The sequence below is a fragment of the Chionomys nivalis genome, chromosome 4, assembly GCF_950005125.1.
Source record: "Chionomys nivalis chromosome 4, mChiNiv1.1, whole genome shotgun sequence".
In the NCBI taxonomy this organism is placed as follows: Eukaryota; Metazoa; Chordata; class Mammalia; order Rodentia; family Cricetidae; genus Chionomys; species Chionomys nivalis.
In genome coordinates this window covers 63517663-63534366 of record NC_080089.1, presented here as the reverse complement: position 1 = coordinate 63534366, position 16704 = coordinate 63517663, and the positions used below count along the sequence as shown (strand labels likewise).

At 44.2% G+C, this 16704-nt stretch overlaps 1 protein-coding gene across 3 annotated transcripts in view; it reads left to right on the top strand.

The window, feature by feature from the left end:
- The window catches only part of Dis3l (DIS3 like exosome 3'-5' exoribonuclease), a 39733-nt gene that overhangs the window by 22624 nt on the left and 405 nt on the right, over positions 1-16704 (top strand). For 2 of the 3 annotated variants that reach the window (XM_057766615.1, XM_057766616.1), the window contains exons 8-16: positions 2082-2251; positions 3517-3678; positions 7727-7974; positions 8480-8572; positions 12056-12589; positions 13942-14096; positions 14179-14357; positions 15675-15820; positions 16523-16697. In XM_057766615.1, coding sequence (XP_057622598.1) covers positions 2082-2251; positions 3517-3678; positions 7727-7974; positions 8480-8572; positions 12056-12589; positions 13942-14096; positions 14179-14357; positions 15675-15820; positions 16523-16697 — 1862 coding nt within the window. The remainder of the gene's footprint in view (positions 1-2081; positions 2252-3516; positions 3679-7726; positions 7975-8479; positions 8573-12055; positions 12590-13941; positions 14097-14178; positions 14358-15674; positions 15821-16522; positions 16698-16704) is intronic. The other variant, XM_057766617.1, reaches the window with a different exon arrangement.

The following is a 16704-nucleotide window of genomic DNA, read 5'->3' as shown; positions in this document are numbered from 1 at the left end:
AAATTCAGGGAACCCAAGCTCCCTCACCCTCTGCCCTTCTGGCCACCTGTCTCAGCTTCTCTGCTGTCTTTCTCTTCTTCCAGCTTCCGGGTGTGCAGTGCTCTGCTGGGGGCTTCCTGTTCCATGCACTCTCTAGACTGTTCAGTCTTTGACCTTGTGTCTCCAGCCATTTTCTTTACCTCTGGTTGCCTTTATGGCATCTTCCCCTGAATGTCCACTGGGCATCTCAGCCTAAAGATGCCTCCTAAGCCTCCTGACTTCTGCCCCAAGCCTGCTTCCCCTGCAGCGGTCCTCATCCACTCTACTGAAAGCTCGTTCTGAGAGCTGGACCACCCGAAAGACTGGGATTGTCCTAGACTTACTTTTTCACACATCCACAGATCCTGTCGGCTCTAACTGTGACACATGGCCTGAATCCAGAGACTTCCCAGGCTTGCCCCACACCTCTGTAGGGTCAGGCCTCACTCAGGTGCCCTGTGGCAAGATCATCACCTCACCCCCTCAGTCCTCCTGGCAGTGCTTTGGCTCAGTTAGCAAAGTGTATGCAATGAGGAGGACCTAAGTCTGTTCCTGAAACTCATGTTTGTAAAATAATCACAGCACTGGGGAGGTGGAGACAAGAGGACTTCTGGGACTTCTTGGCCAGTCAGCTTGGCCAATGAGAGACTTCATCTCAAAAGTCCAGGTCATTAGTTCCCAAAGAATGGCATCTGAACACACACACACACACACGGAAAAGTTGTACTTGTAGCTACTATGGTTATGTTTCCCTGGCTTCAGTGCTATGTAGTAGACTTATGTGTACTTGTAGCTACTATGGTTATGTTTCCCTGGCTTCAGTGCTATGTAGTAGACTTAGGATGTGTATCCTTTGCTGTGTCCACTAGACCAAGTGAGTGCAGGTGTTGAGAGAACACAGGCAATCATGGAAGCACAAAGCAGGGGCAAGGGTTAAAGACAAGTGTTTCCAGTCACGGTGGTGCACATCTTTAACCCCAGCACTGGGAGGCAGAGGCAGGCAGACCTAAGTTTGAGGCCAGCCAGGGCTACATAGAGAGACCCTGTCTCAAAAAACAAACAAAAGACAAGGAAGATGTCTCAAAAAAAGACAAAACTGGCCAGGCGGTGGTGGCGCACGCCTTTAATCCCAGCACTCGGGAGGCAGAGGCAGGCGGATCTCTGGGAGTTCGAGGCCAGCCTGGTCTACAGGAGCTAGTTCCAGGACAGGCTCCAAAACTACAGAGAAACCCTGTCTCGAAAAACCAAAAAAAAAAAAAAAAAAAAAAAAAACAAAACCTTGAACAGAGCTGGACAAGGTGGCACATGCCTTTAGCTACTGTTTGAGAAGCAGAGTTCTGATGGAGTTCGAGGCCAGTCTGTTTTACAGAATGAGTTCCAAGACAGCCAGATTTACGTGGAGAAAAAACAGTAATGAAAACTATTGGTTTTGCCTAAGGTACCAAATCCTGGAATTGAGAAGGTAATGGCAGAAGAGAAGATGGGACAAATTCTGAAAGTCACATTGGGCTCTGCAGAAAAAGGAAGTGCTGACAATGGTTTTTGTTGTTTTGTTTGAGACGGGGGTTTCTCTAATGTAACAGTCCTGGCTGTCCCGGAACTCTCTTTATAGACCAGGCTGTGCTAGGACTCACAGAGATTCTCTTGCCTCTGCCTCCCTAGTTCTGGCATTAAAGGTGTGAACTACTACACCCAGCTGACAATTTTTTAAGAGCTGTTTTTCTTTTTTAAAAATGTATGTTTAACCGGTCAGTGGTGGTGCAAACCTTTAATTCAAGCACTCGGGAGGCAGAGGCAAGAGAATCTCTGTGAGTTCGAAGCCACCTTGTTCTAGTTCCAGGACAGCTAGGCCTGTTACACAGAGAAACCCTATCTCAGGGGTGAAAAAAAATTCACATTCAAAGTGCTAAGAAGGCAGGTCTCCACACTCATCTGGGCCGCGTGAATGAGCTTGAGAACAGGAGCAGCGCATTTCTCGTTCACTTCCTTGCTGCTGTGCTCACAGCCCAGAGAGGAGGTAACCAACCAATCAGTCAGTGCTTTGCTGTTTTGTCTCCCTGAAGGTCGAGTGGTGGGCATCCTTCAAAAGAACTGGAGAAATTATGTGGTGACATTTCCATCCAAAGAAGAGGTCCAGTCTCAGGGCAAAAATGCTCAGAAGATCCTAGTCACGCCCTGGGATTACAGAATCCCCAAAATCCGCATCAGCACCCAGCAGGCCGAGGCCCTCCAGGTAGCTGCAGCTGCACTTCTGTTCTGCCTCTGTCTTCGCTGGCTTTTGAGCAGCACCGGGAAGCGTTGTTAACTCCTTTGAATAAGAGGAAATAAATTATTGATGGTATCTGGCACTCTAAGATACTGTTTTTAAACATTCTAAATATATAAGAACCATCCGTTAAGTAGTCCATGGTTAATAAATGAAGGCCAGAGAGAAGTTGTCCTAGAAAGAGCTGTGTAGGACACGCTGAGTGAACATACATTATCCTGCTGTCCAACCCGGAAACTTTCGATACATGCAGTCTGCCAACACTAACAAGCTTCCTTCCAGGGAAAGATCCAGAAATATGATCCGAGTGTCCTGCAGGGATGATATAGTACGACTTCAGAGATCTATTATCCATACAGGACTGGAGTGCCAGAGAGCGGGCAGATACTAACTTTTACTTGGGTCAGAGAGCAGAGGCAATTCCTGACTTCATTGCCTAGTGTTTGGCATTTTGTAAATGAGACTAAAGTAGAATGTCCCCAGCCCTTTCCTGGTCGTTGTGCCTTTGCCTCCGGAAGCTTTCTGCAGACTCTCAGCCCAGGTACGACGATGGCACTTTGCATTCTAGGGTGTCTGGAGTCTGGGCAGTGAAGAGGTCCAGCTTACACTGGTACCATCTTTCCTGCCAAGGAGCATCTTAAGACTAAAAAGAAATTAGAAAGTAATTCCCATACTAGAAATTGAGACTGTTGTTTTTTTTTATTTATTTATTTAAGATTTATTTTATTTTTATTTACATGTGTGTGGGTGTGCCCACACAAGCCAGAAAGTGGGTGTCAGGTCTCCTGGCACTGGAGTTATAGGGATTGTGAGCTGCCTGATGTGAGTGCTGGGAACCAAACCCAGGTCCTCTGGCAGAAGTGCTCGTAACCACTGAGCCATCTCCCCAGTTCCCAAGACTATTGTCTTAAAACGTAATTAGAACCTTACATTATTGGGTTGTACCCCTTGTGTTTCAAGTGTTAACTAAAATGTATTAGTTAACTGAAATGTCCCAGTTGTCTGAAGGAGAGAGGTAATGCCTCTCTTCAAAGCATTGGCCAAGCATTTGTATACCATCTGGCCATTCGGAAGAGTAGCAATAAAAAACAGAAAGCAAAAATAAGCTACTGCAAGCCACTGTTCCCAAATTAGCCTGTCTTTGGTACTCTGTTTATCTGGTTTTGTTGCTTCACATTGACCCACTTAACTCTAGCTTTGGTTCACATTGTGTCTTTTTTCCCTTTGTATAGGACTTCAGGGTGGTTGTGAGAATTGACTCCTGGGAGACAACATCAGTGTATCCAAATGGACACTTTGTGCGTGTGTTAGGGAGAATCGGTGATCTGGAAGGGGAGATTGCAACCATCCTGGTAGAAAACAGTATTTCTGTTGTTCCCTTCTCGGAAGCCCAGGTCAGATTCCTCTTAGATCTTTGGTCCAGAGACATACATTTCTTTCAGCTTTTGTTGCTGTTTTATCATGAAGAAAGAAAAACCTTTTGTGTTTGTGTGTGTAAATTTAATGTGTGTGCAATACGGAGGCCAAAGGTCAACGTCTAGCATCTTCATTAATCATGCTCCCCTTGCCGGGCGGTGGTGGCACACACCTTTAATCCCAGCACTCGGGAGGCAGAGGCAGGCGGATCTCTGTGAGTTCGAGACCAGCCTGGTCTACAAGACCTAGTTCCAGGACAGGCTCTAACACCACAGAAAAACCCTGTCTCGAAAAACCAAAAAAAAAAAAAAAAAAAGAAGAAGAAGAAAAGAAAAAGAAAAAAAATCATGCTCCCCTTATTTTATTTTTATTTATGTATGCATGTGTCTGTGTGTATCCATATGTGTAGCCCAAACAGGATATTGGATCCCTTGGAACTGGTTGTTGTAAGCTGACATGGGTGCAAGGAATCAAATTTGGGTCCTCTGGAAAAGCAGCAAATGCTCTTAACTGCTGAACTATCTTTCCAGCCCTTCCAACTCATTGTTTGAGACAGAATCTCTCACTGAATATGGAACTCACTAAATCAGTGAGGCTGGGAGCCATGAAGCTCCAGAGAGCTTCCTGGCTCCACCTCCTCAGCATAGGGATGATTACAGGTGTGTTTCATGCACATCCGGAGCTGGGGATCCAAAATTGGGGTCTCGTGTTTGTGTGGTAAGCCTTCACTCACTAAGTCATCTCCCCATCCCTGAAAAACAACTTTATACTATGTGACAACCAGCTGTCTAAAGCTACAAATAATTGGGAACAAAATCTCACCCATCCCAATTCTGTACCTGGGCCAAACTAAAGTCAGCTCCAAGTATAGACTAAATTTCCTACAGCCCCACTGCTCTCAGAATTTTATATTTTTCAGCTGTGCTTAAAATGATATGTCAGGGTCTTAAAATGATATGTCAGGGTCTTAAAATGATATGTTAGGGTCTTTTTTTTTTTTCGAGACAGGGTTTTTCCGTAGCTTTTGGTTCCTGTCCTGGAACTAGTTCTTCTAGACCAGGCTGGCCTCGAACTCACAGAGATCCACCTGCCTCTGCCTCCCGAGTGCTGGGATTAAAGGCGTGCGCCACCACCGCCCGGCTGTCAGGGTCTTAAAATGATATGTCAGGGTCTTGTAGTCAGTGTCGGTTCCCAACCTTATACCACCACTATCACCCCCTCCTCCTTCTCCTCTTTTTCCTTCTCATCCACTTTTCCCTCTCCTTTTCTTCTACCTCCTTATTATTTTTTTTTATGTTTTTTGAGACAAAGTCATGCTATGTAGCCATAGCTGGACTGGAATTCCCAGAGATCCCCCTGCCTCTGCCTACAGAGTGCTGGGTTTAAAGGCATGTACCACCACACCCACTCTATGTATCTTCTTTACAGACCCAGCTGAGCTCTGCCTGCGAGTGTTACAGCTCTGAAGGAAAAGGTATCCTGACTGGTCGGGAAGTCAGGCTTTACCTAATGCTGGGGTGCAGTGTGAGATGGTCTCCCTGCAGGATGTAGCGATCCTGCTCCTCTCTTAGAGAGAGTCATCACAGCTGACCTCTGCTCAGTTCCCCTGAGGGAACGTTCTAGCGGAGCTACCTGTTTCCTCTTCTGCGCTCCTCAGCTCCCGCCCAAGATGTTACATCTTCTGCTTCACTCTGCTAAGGGGAAAAGCTCTGGCAACACCTTTTCTGCTCCATTCCCAAGGGAGTTTCCCAGCAAATGTAACTGTTTAGAAGAAACAGTTTTTTGTTTTATTTTGTTTTTCTGTTCATTCCCCTTAAGGGAACATCTCAGCAAAGGTTCTGCTCTGTGCCAGCAAAAGATCTTCACCCAAAATTCTTTTAAGAAAGAGATTTCTTTGGGAAAGAGGAGTCCAGAAGAGTGGCTGCTTCTGCCAGAGTGGGCTAGGACAGCTAGCCACTGAACATGCAGGGGGGCTTATATAGGGCTTCTTAGTGGCAGTTTTCCCAGGGAGATTTTTCTGCTCAGGGGTTGGTTGGTTTCATTGGTCAGTTGGTCTGGGACAGAGTCGGCTCTGGTTTCAGGGCCAAATTGTGTTTCTTTTGCTGGTCCTTCTTAGCCTTTTGGCTCTAGTTTTAGGGCCTGAGAGTGTTTCTTTTTTTTTTTTTTTTGATTTTTCGAGACAGGGTTTCTCTGTGGCTTTTGGTTCATGTCCTGGAACTAGCTCTTCTAGACCAGGCTGGCCTCGAACTCACAGAGATCCGCCTGCCTCTGCCTCCCAAGTGCTGGGATTAAAGGCATGCGCCACCACCGACCGGCTCCTGGGAGTGTTTCTTTCACTGGCTCTGGTTCTACAGCTAAAGTCAGTATTTCTTTGGCTCTAGTTTCAGGGTCAGGGTGTGTTTCTTAGGTTCTGGGTTCAGGGCTAAAGTGTTTCTTTCACTAGCTCAGGTTTCAGGGCCAGGGTGAATTTCTTTCACCAGCTCTGGTTTAGGGCCAGTGTGAGTTTCTTAGGTTAGCCCTTTTTCTTTACACTGGACCCACCAGAGATGGATGGATCAAAAAATTAGGCTCATTATGAAATGTTTTTTAAAACCTTTACAGAAAACAAAAGTCCAGTGAACATAAAATACCAGTGGTTTCATCACTTTCTGGTCTTTCACAGTCTCAGAAATCTCCCTTATTCTCTTGTGGCCATATCCATTGTGCACACTTATATTCTATTTTGCCTTCTTCACTTAAAATTGTTTCTATATATTGACATAGCCTACTTATTTTTAGTAGCTAAGACAAATTACCAAAATTAATTTACCCTACTTTGCTTAAACATTCCTCAATTATTGGACATTGGTAGTGTTTAATTTTTCAGTATTAGGGAAAAATGTTACTTGAAACTTTTTTTAAATTAGTGTTGCCTTTTTTACTCTTTTTTGATCATCCCCATGGAATATAATCCCTAAAGTTAAATTACCAAGTCAAAGGGCATAAAAAATTTAAATAGGTTTATTATATATTGGCAGATAGTTTTCCAGACAAACATTGCCCTGGTGTAAATTACCATCCACAGTGGATGGGTGTGCTTGTTTTTATTATAGCTTCTGGCATAACAGGGGCTACAATAAGAAAATATTTTAACTATTTTACATTATTAAATTTAGACTATGATTAAATTTTTATGTTTAACATTAGTTTCTGCAAATTATTTGTTGACTTGCTTGGCACCTCTTAGTGAAATGTTGGAATAAAATTGAGTTTGAATTAGATTTCACAGGACTAGAAGTCTCTCTCCTGTAGCCTACTTAGCTACAAATTGATGACTTAAACAGGTGATCATAGAGGGAAAATGCCCCAGATTAGTCTTGTTTAAATTATCTTTAAGGAATAAGCTTTTATTTCGGGGAGGGGGGCATGGAGATTTTTGTCTCTTCAGGGTTTGACTTAAGAGCTCAGCTCTATGCAAACCCAGGCTGCTGTGGAAGCAAGATGTGCTGTCACATCCTGTCGCTCTCATGATGGCCCAGGGACAGCTCCCAGCAGGCCGAGGCCTCCAGTGCCTGACACTTGGGAGGCACCTGATAAACAGTTATAGTCAAAAGAAGGCAAATAAGGCAGGGAAGATGCCCAGTCAGTAAAGTGCTTCCTATGCAGTCATGAGGATCTGAGTTCTAACCCAGACCCACATAAAAACTGGGCCTGGTGACATATGCTTGTAAGAGACCATTAGGGTTTGATGACCAGCCAGTCTGGCATAATGGGAGCATTCCAGGTTAGTGAATAATGACTCTATCTCAAGAAACAAGGTAGACAGAATCTTCATGAATGTCTGGTGCCCAAAGAAGTCAGAGAGGACATTGGAACCCCAGGGATTGGGGTTACAGACAGTTGTGAGCTGTCACGTGGGTGCTGAGTATTGAACCTGGGTCCTCTAGAGGAGCAGCCAGTGCTCTTAACCACTGAGCCCTCCAAGAGAGTGGGTTTTTAGAGAACCTCATAATGCATGGATTTCTGAATGCTTGGTCTCTGGTGCAGATGTGTGAGATGCCAGTGAACACACCAGAAAACCCTTGGAAGGTGAGCCCCAAAGAAGAAAGAGAGCGGAAGGACCTGAGGAACACCCACCTTGTGTTCAGTATCGACCCCAAGGGTTGTGAAGATGTGGATGACACACTCTCAGTCAGAACCTTAGCCAATGGCAACCTGGAGCTCGGGGTCCATATCGCCGACGTCACACACTTTGTGACCCCCAACTCTTATATTGATATCGAAGCTAGAATGAGGTAATCCTGTTGGAAGTCAGCAGTGTGCTGTGTGTTTGTGTTTGTGCTAGTTTCAGATGGCCAAGACCTCCTGTTTGGACGGACAGTAGTGAAAATCTCTTCTGGACCTTCCTGAAGTACCGCCCTTCAGGAAAATAGTACCTTGATCAGTTTGTGTCCTTTCTTGACCTTTTACCCATCACTTCCTCTTAACTTAAAATGAGCAAATTTTCACACGTAATACGGTGTTCTGTACAGATGCTAGGTCATTATGCTCCCATTTTCTCATACAACCAAGATTCATGTCACTTTTACTTTCTACATCACTGGAAGAATACTCAGCCAAAGCAATGTGACTTGGTCAAGTGGGCACACGGGAACTATTTAATTAGGCAGGCGCTGCGCTTTCTGAGGAGCAGTAGCCCCAGGGGAATCCAGCCCTGGTCTTGGCTGTTTACCTCCTGCAGCCCGCAGTCTCAGCAGTGCTGAAGCTGCTGAAGGTCAGTTACCCGCACTGTCATTCCAGGGCCACCACTTACTACCTAGCAGACCGCCGCTACGACATGCTGCCCTCCATCCTCAGCGCGGATCTCTGTTCTCTCCTGGGAGGTGTTGACAGGTGAGTCTGATCCTCACCTTCAGAGCTGTTTCTTCCTCGGCCTTCCAGTGTGCTCTCCTTAGCACTCCACACCTACCCGCTGCTCCTGCCCCCTCTCTGGGCTGCCTGCCTCCCGCTTCCCTTCCACATACGGCTTCCGGGAGCTTTATTTTTCCAGCCTCCTTTCTTTCTGCTCTCCCAATGCTAGCTTTCTGAAGCAGGCCACAGGCTGAGGAGAATGCAGCGCACTCTCTAGTAGATGCTGCTCTTCAGAAGGCACCTGAGCTCAGGGAGTTTGCGTTTATCAGTGAATGCATAGTTAGATAGTTTAGAAGTAGTTTAAAGTTCCAAAGGATGGAATAGAGAGCCCTTCCTATTATTTTTTCTTAGATACTGATCACTTATATATTTTTCTATATTTAATGCACACAAATATAGATGTGTGATTTTTATTTTTTAAGATTTATTTATTTATTATATATACAGTGTTCTGCCTACATATATGCCTGCATGCCAGAAAAAGGCACCAGATCATATTATAGACAATTGTGAGTCACCTTGTGGTTGCTGGGAATTAAACTCAGGTCCTCTGGAAGAGTAGCCAGTGCTCTTAACCTCTAAGCCATCTCTCCAGCCCCCATAATTTTTATTTTTTAGAAAAATACTAGCATACCTTCGATATAAAGAGCAGACTCTCATTCTAAACTGCTTCTGTTTCTAACAAATATAAATATTTCTAACAAGTATATGTACATATGTGTGTGTGTATGTAGAAGAGAACATGTGTGTGTGGTATTTATATATAATTTATACACACCTGCTATCGCATGTAAAATTCCCCCCTTCCCTTTTTTTTAAAATGTTTATTTATTTAGTATTTATACAATATTCTGTCTGTGCATATGTCTGCAGGCCAGAAGAGGGCACCAGACCATTACAAATGGTTGTGAGCCACCATGTGGTTGCTGGGAATTGAACTCAGGACCTTTGGAAGAGCAGGCAATGCTCTTAACCACTGAGCCATCTCTCCGCCCCCCCTCCCCTTTTTTTGAGAGAGAATATCAGGCAGGCATCTTGTTCTCAAACTGAACGGGAAGCCAAGGATGACCTTCTGATCCTCCTGCCTCCACCTGTATACCTACATGCCTGGTTTTTGCAGTACAGGGGATCCAGCCAGAGCTTTCTGCAAGCTAAGCAAAGCACTCTAGCAACTGAACTACATCCACAACCCTTCAGTACCTTTTTAAAAAGATTTATTTAAGCCAGGCAGTGGTGACACACACCTTTAATCCCAGCACTCAGGACCAGAGGCAGGCAGACCTCCCTGCAAGGCCAGCCAGAACTATACAGAGAGATCCTATCTCAAAAAAATGAAAAAAAAAGTTTATTTTTATTTTATGTGTCTTGAGTGTTATGCCTACATATATGTACACCATCTTATAGTGTTTGCAGAAGCCAGAAGAGGACATCAGATCCCCGGGAACTGAAATCACAGACAGTTGTGAGCCACCATGTGGGCTCTGGGGACTAAACCTCCAAAAGAGCCAGTGCTCTTCACCCTGAGACATAAGACATCTCACCATCACTAGTTCTCTCTCATTAAGTATTAACTATATCTGAAGGAGAAACTCTGGGAAGCAGAACTTATGCCAAGGTGCATGTGTTTGTGTTTAGATCCATATAATCAGATTGCCCTCCACAGAGGTTACAGCCTCTGTTTTTTTTTTGTTGTTGTTTTTGTTTTTTTCATTTTTTTTTTTTTTTGGTTTTTCGAGTCAGGGTTTCTCTGTGGCTTTGGAGCCTGTCCTGGAACTAGCTCTGTAGACCAGACTGGTCTCGAACTCACAGAAATCCGCCTGCCTCTGCCTCCCAAGTGCTGGGATTAAAGGCGTGCACCACCATCGCCCGGCTACAGCCTCTGTTTCCACAGCAGTGCATGCAGAAGCTTGTTTTTCCCACAGCCTGACCCATACACTATACTGTACTCTTTCCTCTAAGTCTGCTAGATAAGTAGGATCTTAATTTTAATTTATATTTTCTACTATGTGTGAAGTTAAACATTTTTGTTAAGGGATATTTATGTATTCTTTCCTGTGAACTACTTCATATTCCTTATGCATTTTCATTTAGGTTTGTGATTTATTACTGATTCATAAAGACTCTTTACATGTTAGGAAAATTAGCCCCTTTAAAATGTATGCATTATAAATATATAGGCTTCTTTAATAAAATGTTTTGGTGGCAGAATAGTTCTTTGCTAAATGAGCTTTTTGCTAATTAACCCATCATGAAGATTGATTCCGAGCTCCCTGTCCTCTTGTAGGATTTAAAGGCTTTGCTCTAACTTCCCAAGGCACTAAACAGACCTGACTCAATCAGTGTCAAGCTATTCTAATCAAAATGGAGAACTGTGAGGCTCTCCATTATTGTGCTTGAACTCATTTCAGAGTTGTTGAGAGTTTAGCAGAACCCAGTCTGACTTTGTTATTGACATAGGGTCTCACTGTGTACCCATGACTGGTCTGGACCAGGTAAGCCAGGCTAGCCTCAGACATCTGTCTTCCTTTGCCTCCCAAGTGCTGGGGTTAAAGGAGTGTATCACCACACCCAGGCTGACTTTGTTTTTTGGTTTTTCGAGACAGGGTTCCTTTGTGTTGCTCTGACTGTCCTTGAACTCCCTCAGTAGACCAGGCTGGCCTCACAGAGATCCACTTGCCTCTGCCTCCTGAATGCTGGGATTAGAAGAGTGCACCACCGTCACCCAGCCTGACTTAGTTTTTAATGTTAAAGTGTGTGTGTGTGTATGTGTGTGTGCAACTATATGCATACAGAGAAAGTGTGTGTGTGTGTGTGTATGTGTGTGTGTGTGTGTGTGTGTGTGTGTGAGAGAGAGAGAGAGAGAGAGAGAGAGAGAGAGAGAGAGAGAGAGAGAGAGAGAGATTAGTTTAAGAAATTGTACCATAAGTCTGTAGCAAGGTCATTTCTTTCACATAAATTCAAGGTCAAGTTCTGCTTGCTTATGAAATAGAATGGAGGGGGCTGGGGAGATGGCTCATCAGCTAAGTGCACTGACCACTTTTCCAGACAACTCTGACAACCCAGGTTTGATTCCCAGAACCCACATGACAGTTCATAACTGCCTGTAGTTCCAGTTCCAGGGAATCTGATGCCCTCTTCTGGCCTCGTTGGGCAGCCAGCACATACTAGTGCACAGACATATGTGCAGGCAGAACACCCACAGACATGAAATAAAGAATAATAATCTTTCAGAAGGATGAAAGCCCAAAGAGATGGCTCAGTGGTAAGGACACCTGGTGCTAAGTCTGAGTATGACCCTCAGGACCAACATGGTGAAAGGAGAGGACTGGCTCTCAAGAGTTATCCCCTGACCTCCACATGGGTCATGATGCTCACGTGTGCACCAACACAAAATAAATAAGATGTATACCTGTTTTCAAGAAAATAGAATGGAATAATGATACTGTTGATGTCCCTGGCTTATAGGTATGCTGTGAGTGTCATGTGGGAATTAGATAAAACCTCTTATGAAATTAAGAAAGTGTGGTATGGCAGAACCATTATCCGATCAGCTTACAAACTGTTCTACGAGGCGGCCCAAGAGCTACTAGATGGAAACTTCAGCATTGTTGATGACATTCCAGAATTCAAAGCCTTGGAGGAGCAGAGCCGACAGGCCAAACTGGAGGAGTTAGTGTGGGCAATTGGAAAGCTGACTGACATAGCGCGCCACATCCGAGCAAAAAGAGATCGTTGTGGTGCCCTGGAACTGGAAGGTGTAGAGGTTCGAGTCCAGCTGGATGACAAGAAAAACATTCATGACCTCATCCCTAAGCAGCCCCTGGAGGTTCATGAGACAGTGGCAGAATGCATGATCCTAGCCAACCACTGGGTGGCCAAGAAGATCTGGGAGAGTTTCCCCCACCAGGCTTTGCTGCGCCAACACCCGCCTCCGCACCAGGAGTTTTTCTCAGAGCTCCGGGAATGCGCTAAAGCGAAAGGCTTCTTCATAGACACACGGTAATCCTCTTTTGAGGGGGCAGAGGAATGGCAGAAAGTACTGTGCTTGGTTGGTTGGTTGGTTTTGGTTTTTTGGGTTTTTTTTTGTTTGTTTGTTTTTTGTTTTTGAGGCTGGTTTCCTGGCTTAGCCTCTGGAGTGACCAGAGCACAGGAGTGTGTGCCCACTCCTGCTACTTTGTTTTTGAAGCTTCCCTCCAGCTATATAATTCTTGATAAATAAAATTTTAAAATGCCCATTCTTTGATCTGTATAGGATGCTTGCATTGAGTGTATTAAGATTGTAACACCAGGGACTGGAGAGATGACTTAATGGTTAAGAGCACTGGCTGGTCTTCCAGAGGACCCAGGTTCAATTCCCAATACCCACATGCCAGTTCACAAATGTCTGTAATTCCAGTTCCAGGGGATCTGACACCTTCATAGCAATGCACATAAAATCAAGTTAAATTAAAAAAAAAAATCAGTGTTTAAAAAACATTAAAAACAAAAAGAATGTAACACCACTATGGGGGGGGGGCAGAGATACACACCTTTGATTCCAGCACTCAGGAAGCAAAGGCAGACAAATCTCTGAGTTGAAGGCCAGCCTGGTCTACTGAGTGATGAGTTCCAGCACAGCCAGGACTACACAGGGAAATACTGTCTCAAACCGCCCCCCCACACACACACAAAAGAATGTGTAATTCCACAGGAACCTGTCCACCTACCTATTTCCATCAAGCATTGACTTAGACTTGCATTAATTGGACATTATATTACTTACAAAATATAAATTCTGGGGGCTGGAGAGATGGCTTAGCACTTAAGAGCAAGCTGAGTTGACTGCTCTTGCAGAGAACCCAGGCTTGATTCCCAGCACCCACATAGCAGCCCACAACTGGCTCTAACTTCAGACCTAGAGGACCCAATGCCACCTTCTGGCTTCAGTGGGCTGCTGCACCATATGAATGCATGGAAATATATATATATATTAAGATAAATTTTTTTTTTTTTTTTTTTTTTGGTTTTTCGAGACAGGGTTTCTCTGTGGCTTTGGAGCCTGTCCTGGAACTAGCTCTGTAGACCAGACTGGTCTCGAACTCACAGAGATCCGCCTGCCTCTGCCTCCCGAGTGCTGGGATTAAAGGCGTGCGCCACCATCGCCCGGCTAAGATAAATATTTTTAAAAAAATTTAAATTCTAACAATCTTCATTTAAACTTTAAAAGCAAACTAGATTTCTGTATTGAGAGGAAAATTGTGGCTAAAATAAATTTAACTGCTGGTAGATGAAGATAATTAAACCAAGGAGTGGAAAGCGTCACCTGTAAATTGCCTTTGGGGACCCATCAAGGCTTCTCTGTTTCTGGTTAGGTCCAATAAAACCCTGGCTGACTCTCTGGATAGAGCCAATGACCCCAGTGACCCTCTGGTGAACCAGCTGCTGCGCTCCATGGCTACTCAGGCCATGTCCAATGCCCTCTACTTCTCCACCGGCTCCTGTGCAGAGGAGGAGTTCCAGCATTACGGTGACTGACGGCATTGTCTGACAAATCTTTCCGAAAGTGTGCTTGTCTGTCCTTTATTCTGATGTTTGGTCTCCTTTTGAAGGTCTTGCGTTAGATAAATATACTCACTTTACTTCTCCGATAAGAAGATACTCAGATATTGTTGTACACCGACTATTAATGGCAGCCATTTCAAAAGACAAGAAGATGGAAATTAAAGAAAATTTGTTCAGCAACAAAGATCTTGAGGAATTATGCCGACATATCAACAACAGAAACCGAGTAAGAAAGAATTTCAAATTCCTACCTATCTCCTAAAAGGGTTTCAGCTTTCTGCATATATATTTTTGCAAACTCCATTATTGTAACCAGTGCTCTTAATACAATTACTAGTGTTCTGAAATAACATGAATTTGTGGGGCTTTTTGTTGTTGTTGTTTGATTGTTGTTTTTGAGACAGAATCTCATTATATAGACCAGTCTGACCTCTGCTTCCCAAATGCTGGGATGTCAGAACTACACAGTAATGAGACTCTGTTTCAAAAAAAAGAAACAAAAAAACCTAGCATTGTCTTGAGTTTTGGGGGTGATTTGAGACAGGGTTTTTCTATGTAGACCTGGCTGTCCTAGAACTCACTCTGTAGACCAGGCTGGCCTCGAACTCACAGAAATCCACCTGGCTCTGTCTCCCAAGTGTTGGGATAAAAATCATATACCACCACCACCTGGCTTAATTTTTATATCTTTAAAATCTCTTAGTTCCATTTATTTATTTATTATGTGTACGTATCTATTCATTCAAGTGAAAGTCAGGATAATTTGTAGGAGTTAGTAATCTCTTTCTACCATCTTCATCCCGGGGATAGAACTCAGGTTGTCAAGTTTGGCAGTAAATGCCTTTAACCACTGAACCATCTCATCAGTCTTATTGTGTGTGTGTGTGTGTGTGTGTGTGTGTGCAGTAAGTGCCTTTAACCACTGAGCCATCTCATTGGTCTTAATGTGTGTGTGTATTGAGAGAGAGAGAGGCAGAGAGAAGCAGAGCGGGGGGGGGGGGGCAGAGAGAGAAACAAGAATGACTTCAGGATTGGTTCTTGCTTTCCACCATGTCTTTGAGAACTTGTTTCTGCTGCTGCACTGTGCACTCCAGGATAGCTGGCGAGTACAGTTGCGAGTGTCTGGCCGAGTCTCCCATCTTGTAGGAATGCTGGGCTTACAGATATGACCACCATATTCAGCCTTTACATGGGCACTGGGGGCTGAACTCAGGTGATAAGGTTTGCACAGAAAGTGCCTTTGCTCACTGAGCCTTCCCTTCAGATCTCACCTGCCTGCTGCTCCACCTATTTTTTCTTTCTTTCTTTTCTTTTCTAAGATAGGGTTGCTCTGTCTTTTTTTCTTTGGTTTAGTTGAGATGACAACTCTCTCTGTATGGCCAATCCTCCTGTCTCAGCCTCCCGGGTACTGGGATTACAGGTTTGTGCCACCACACTGCAGAATCCTGCCCATATAAAAGCTGTTTCTGTGGGAATGAGTTCCAGGTTTCTTGCTGGACATCAGGGAACTCTGTTGTCATGCTTGGGGTTGTGCTTCTTACAGGCGGCCCAGCATTCTCAGAAGCAGTCCACCGAGCTCTTCCAGTGCATGTACTTTAAAGACAAAGACTCAGAAACAGAAGAGCGCTGCATGGCCGATGGAATTATTTATTCAATTAGAACAAATGGTGTGCTTGTATTTATACCAAGGTATGTTACCTCTCGTGCAGTGACTAGTAAGAAATCGCAGTGAAACTATACAGTGTCGAGCACAAATGATACATATATGTAACTTAGTAAAATATTTATTTAGACTGAGGGTGTGTAGCTCAAAGGTGGAGTGCCTGTTTGCTAACACATATAAAGTCCTGGGTTTGATTCCCAGCATCACATAAACCAGGTCTGGTGATACCTGTAAAGCAAGAGGATCAGAAGTTCAAAGTTATCCGTAGCTACATAATGATTTTAATGCCAACTTGCACTATATGAGTCCTTATCTCTAAAAAGAATATAAACTTGGCATGGTGGCACACGCCTTTAATCCCAGCATTCAAGAGGCAGACACAAACAGATCTCTGAGTTCAGAGCCAGCCTGGTCTTCAAAGCAAGCTCTAGGCCAGCCACAGCTACAGAGTGAAACTTTCTCAACAAAGTCTCTATATATTAACATATACAATGCTACATACATAAACTATTCATAAAATTACTGTATGTACAATCAGGAAATAGCAGGAGCAAGTGGGAATACATACATATGCATACATCAGTCCTAGGATCTTTCTTAGCTAGCAAAGCATTGTTTCTTATCTGCTCTGTAAATGTTTCGGAGGTAAACCACAGAAGAGTGACTCAGCATATAAGATTTGCACCCTAAGAATACATTATCTCGGTTTTACCCTGGCGGTGATTTAGGTTCGGCATTAAAGGTGCTGCCTATCTAAGGAATAAAGATGGCTTAGTGATCTCATGTGGCCCAGAGAACAGCTCTGAATGGATGCCAGGATCCCTACAACGATCTCAGAACAAGATCACCTCTACCACAGCTGGAGGCCAGTCTGTTACATTTCATCTGTTTGACCATGTAACAGTAAGTC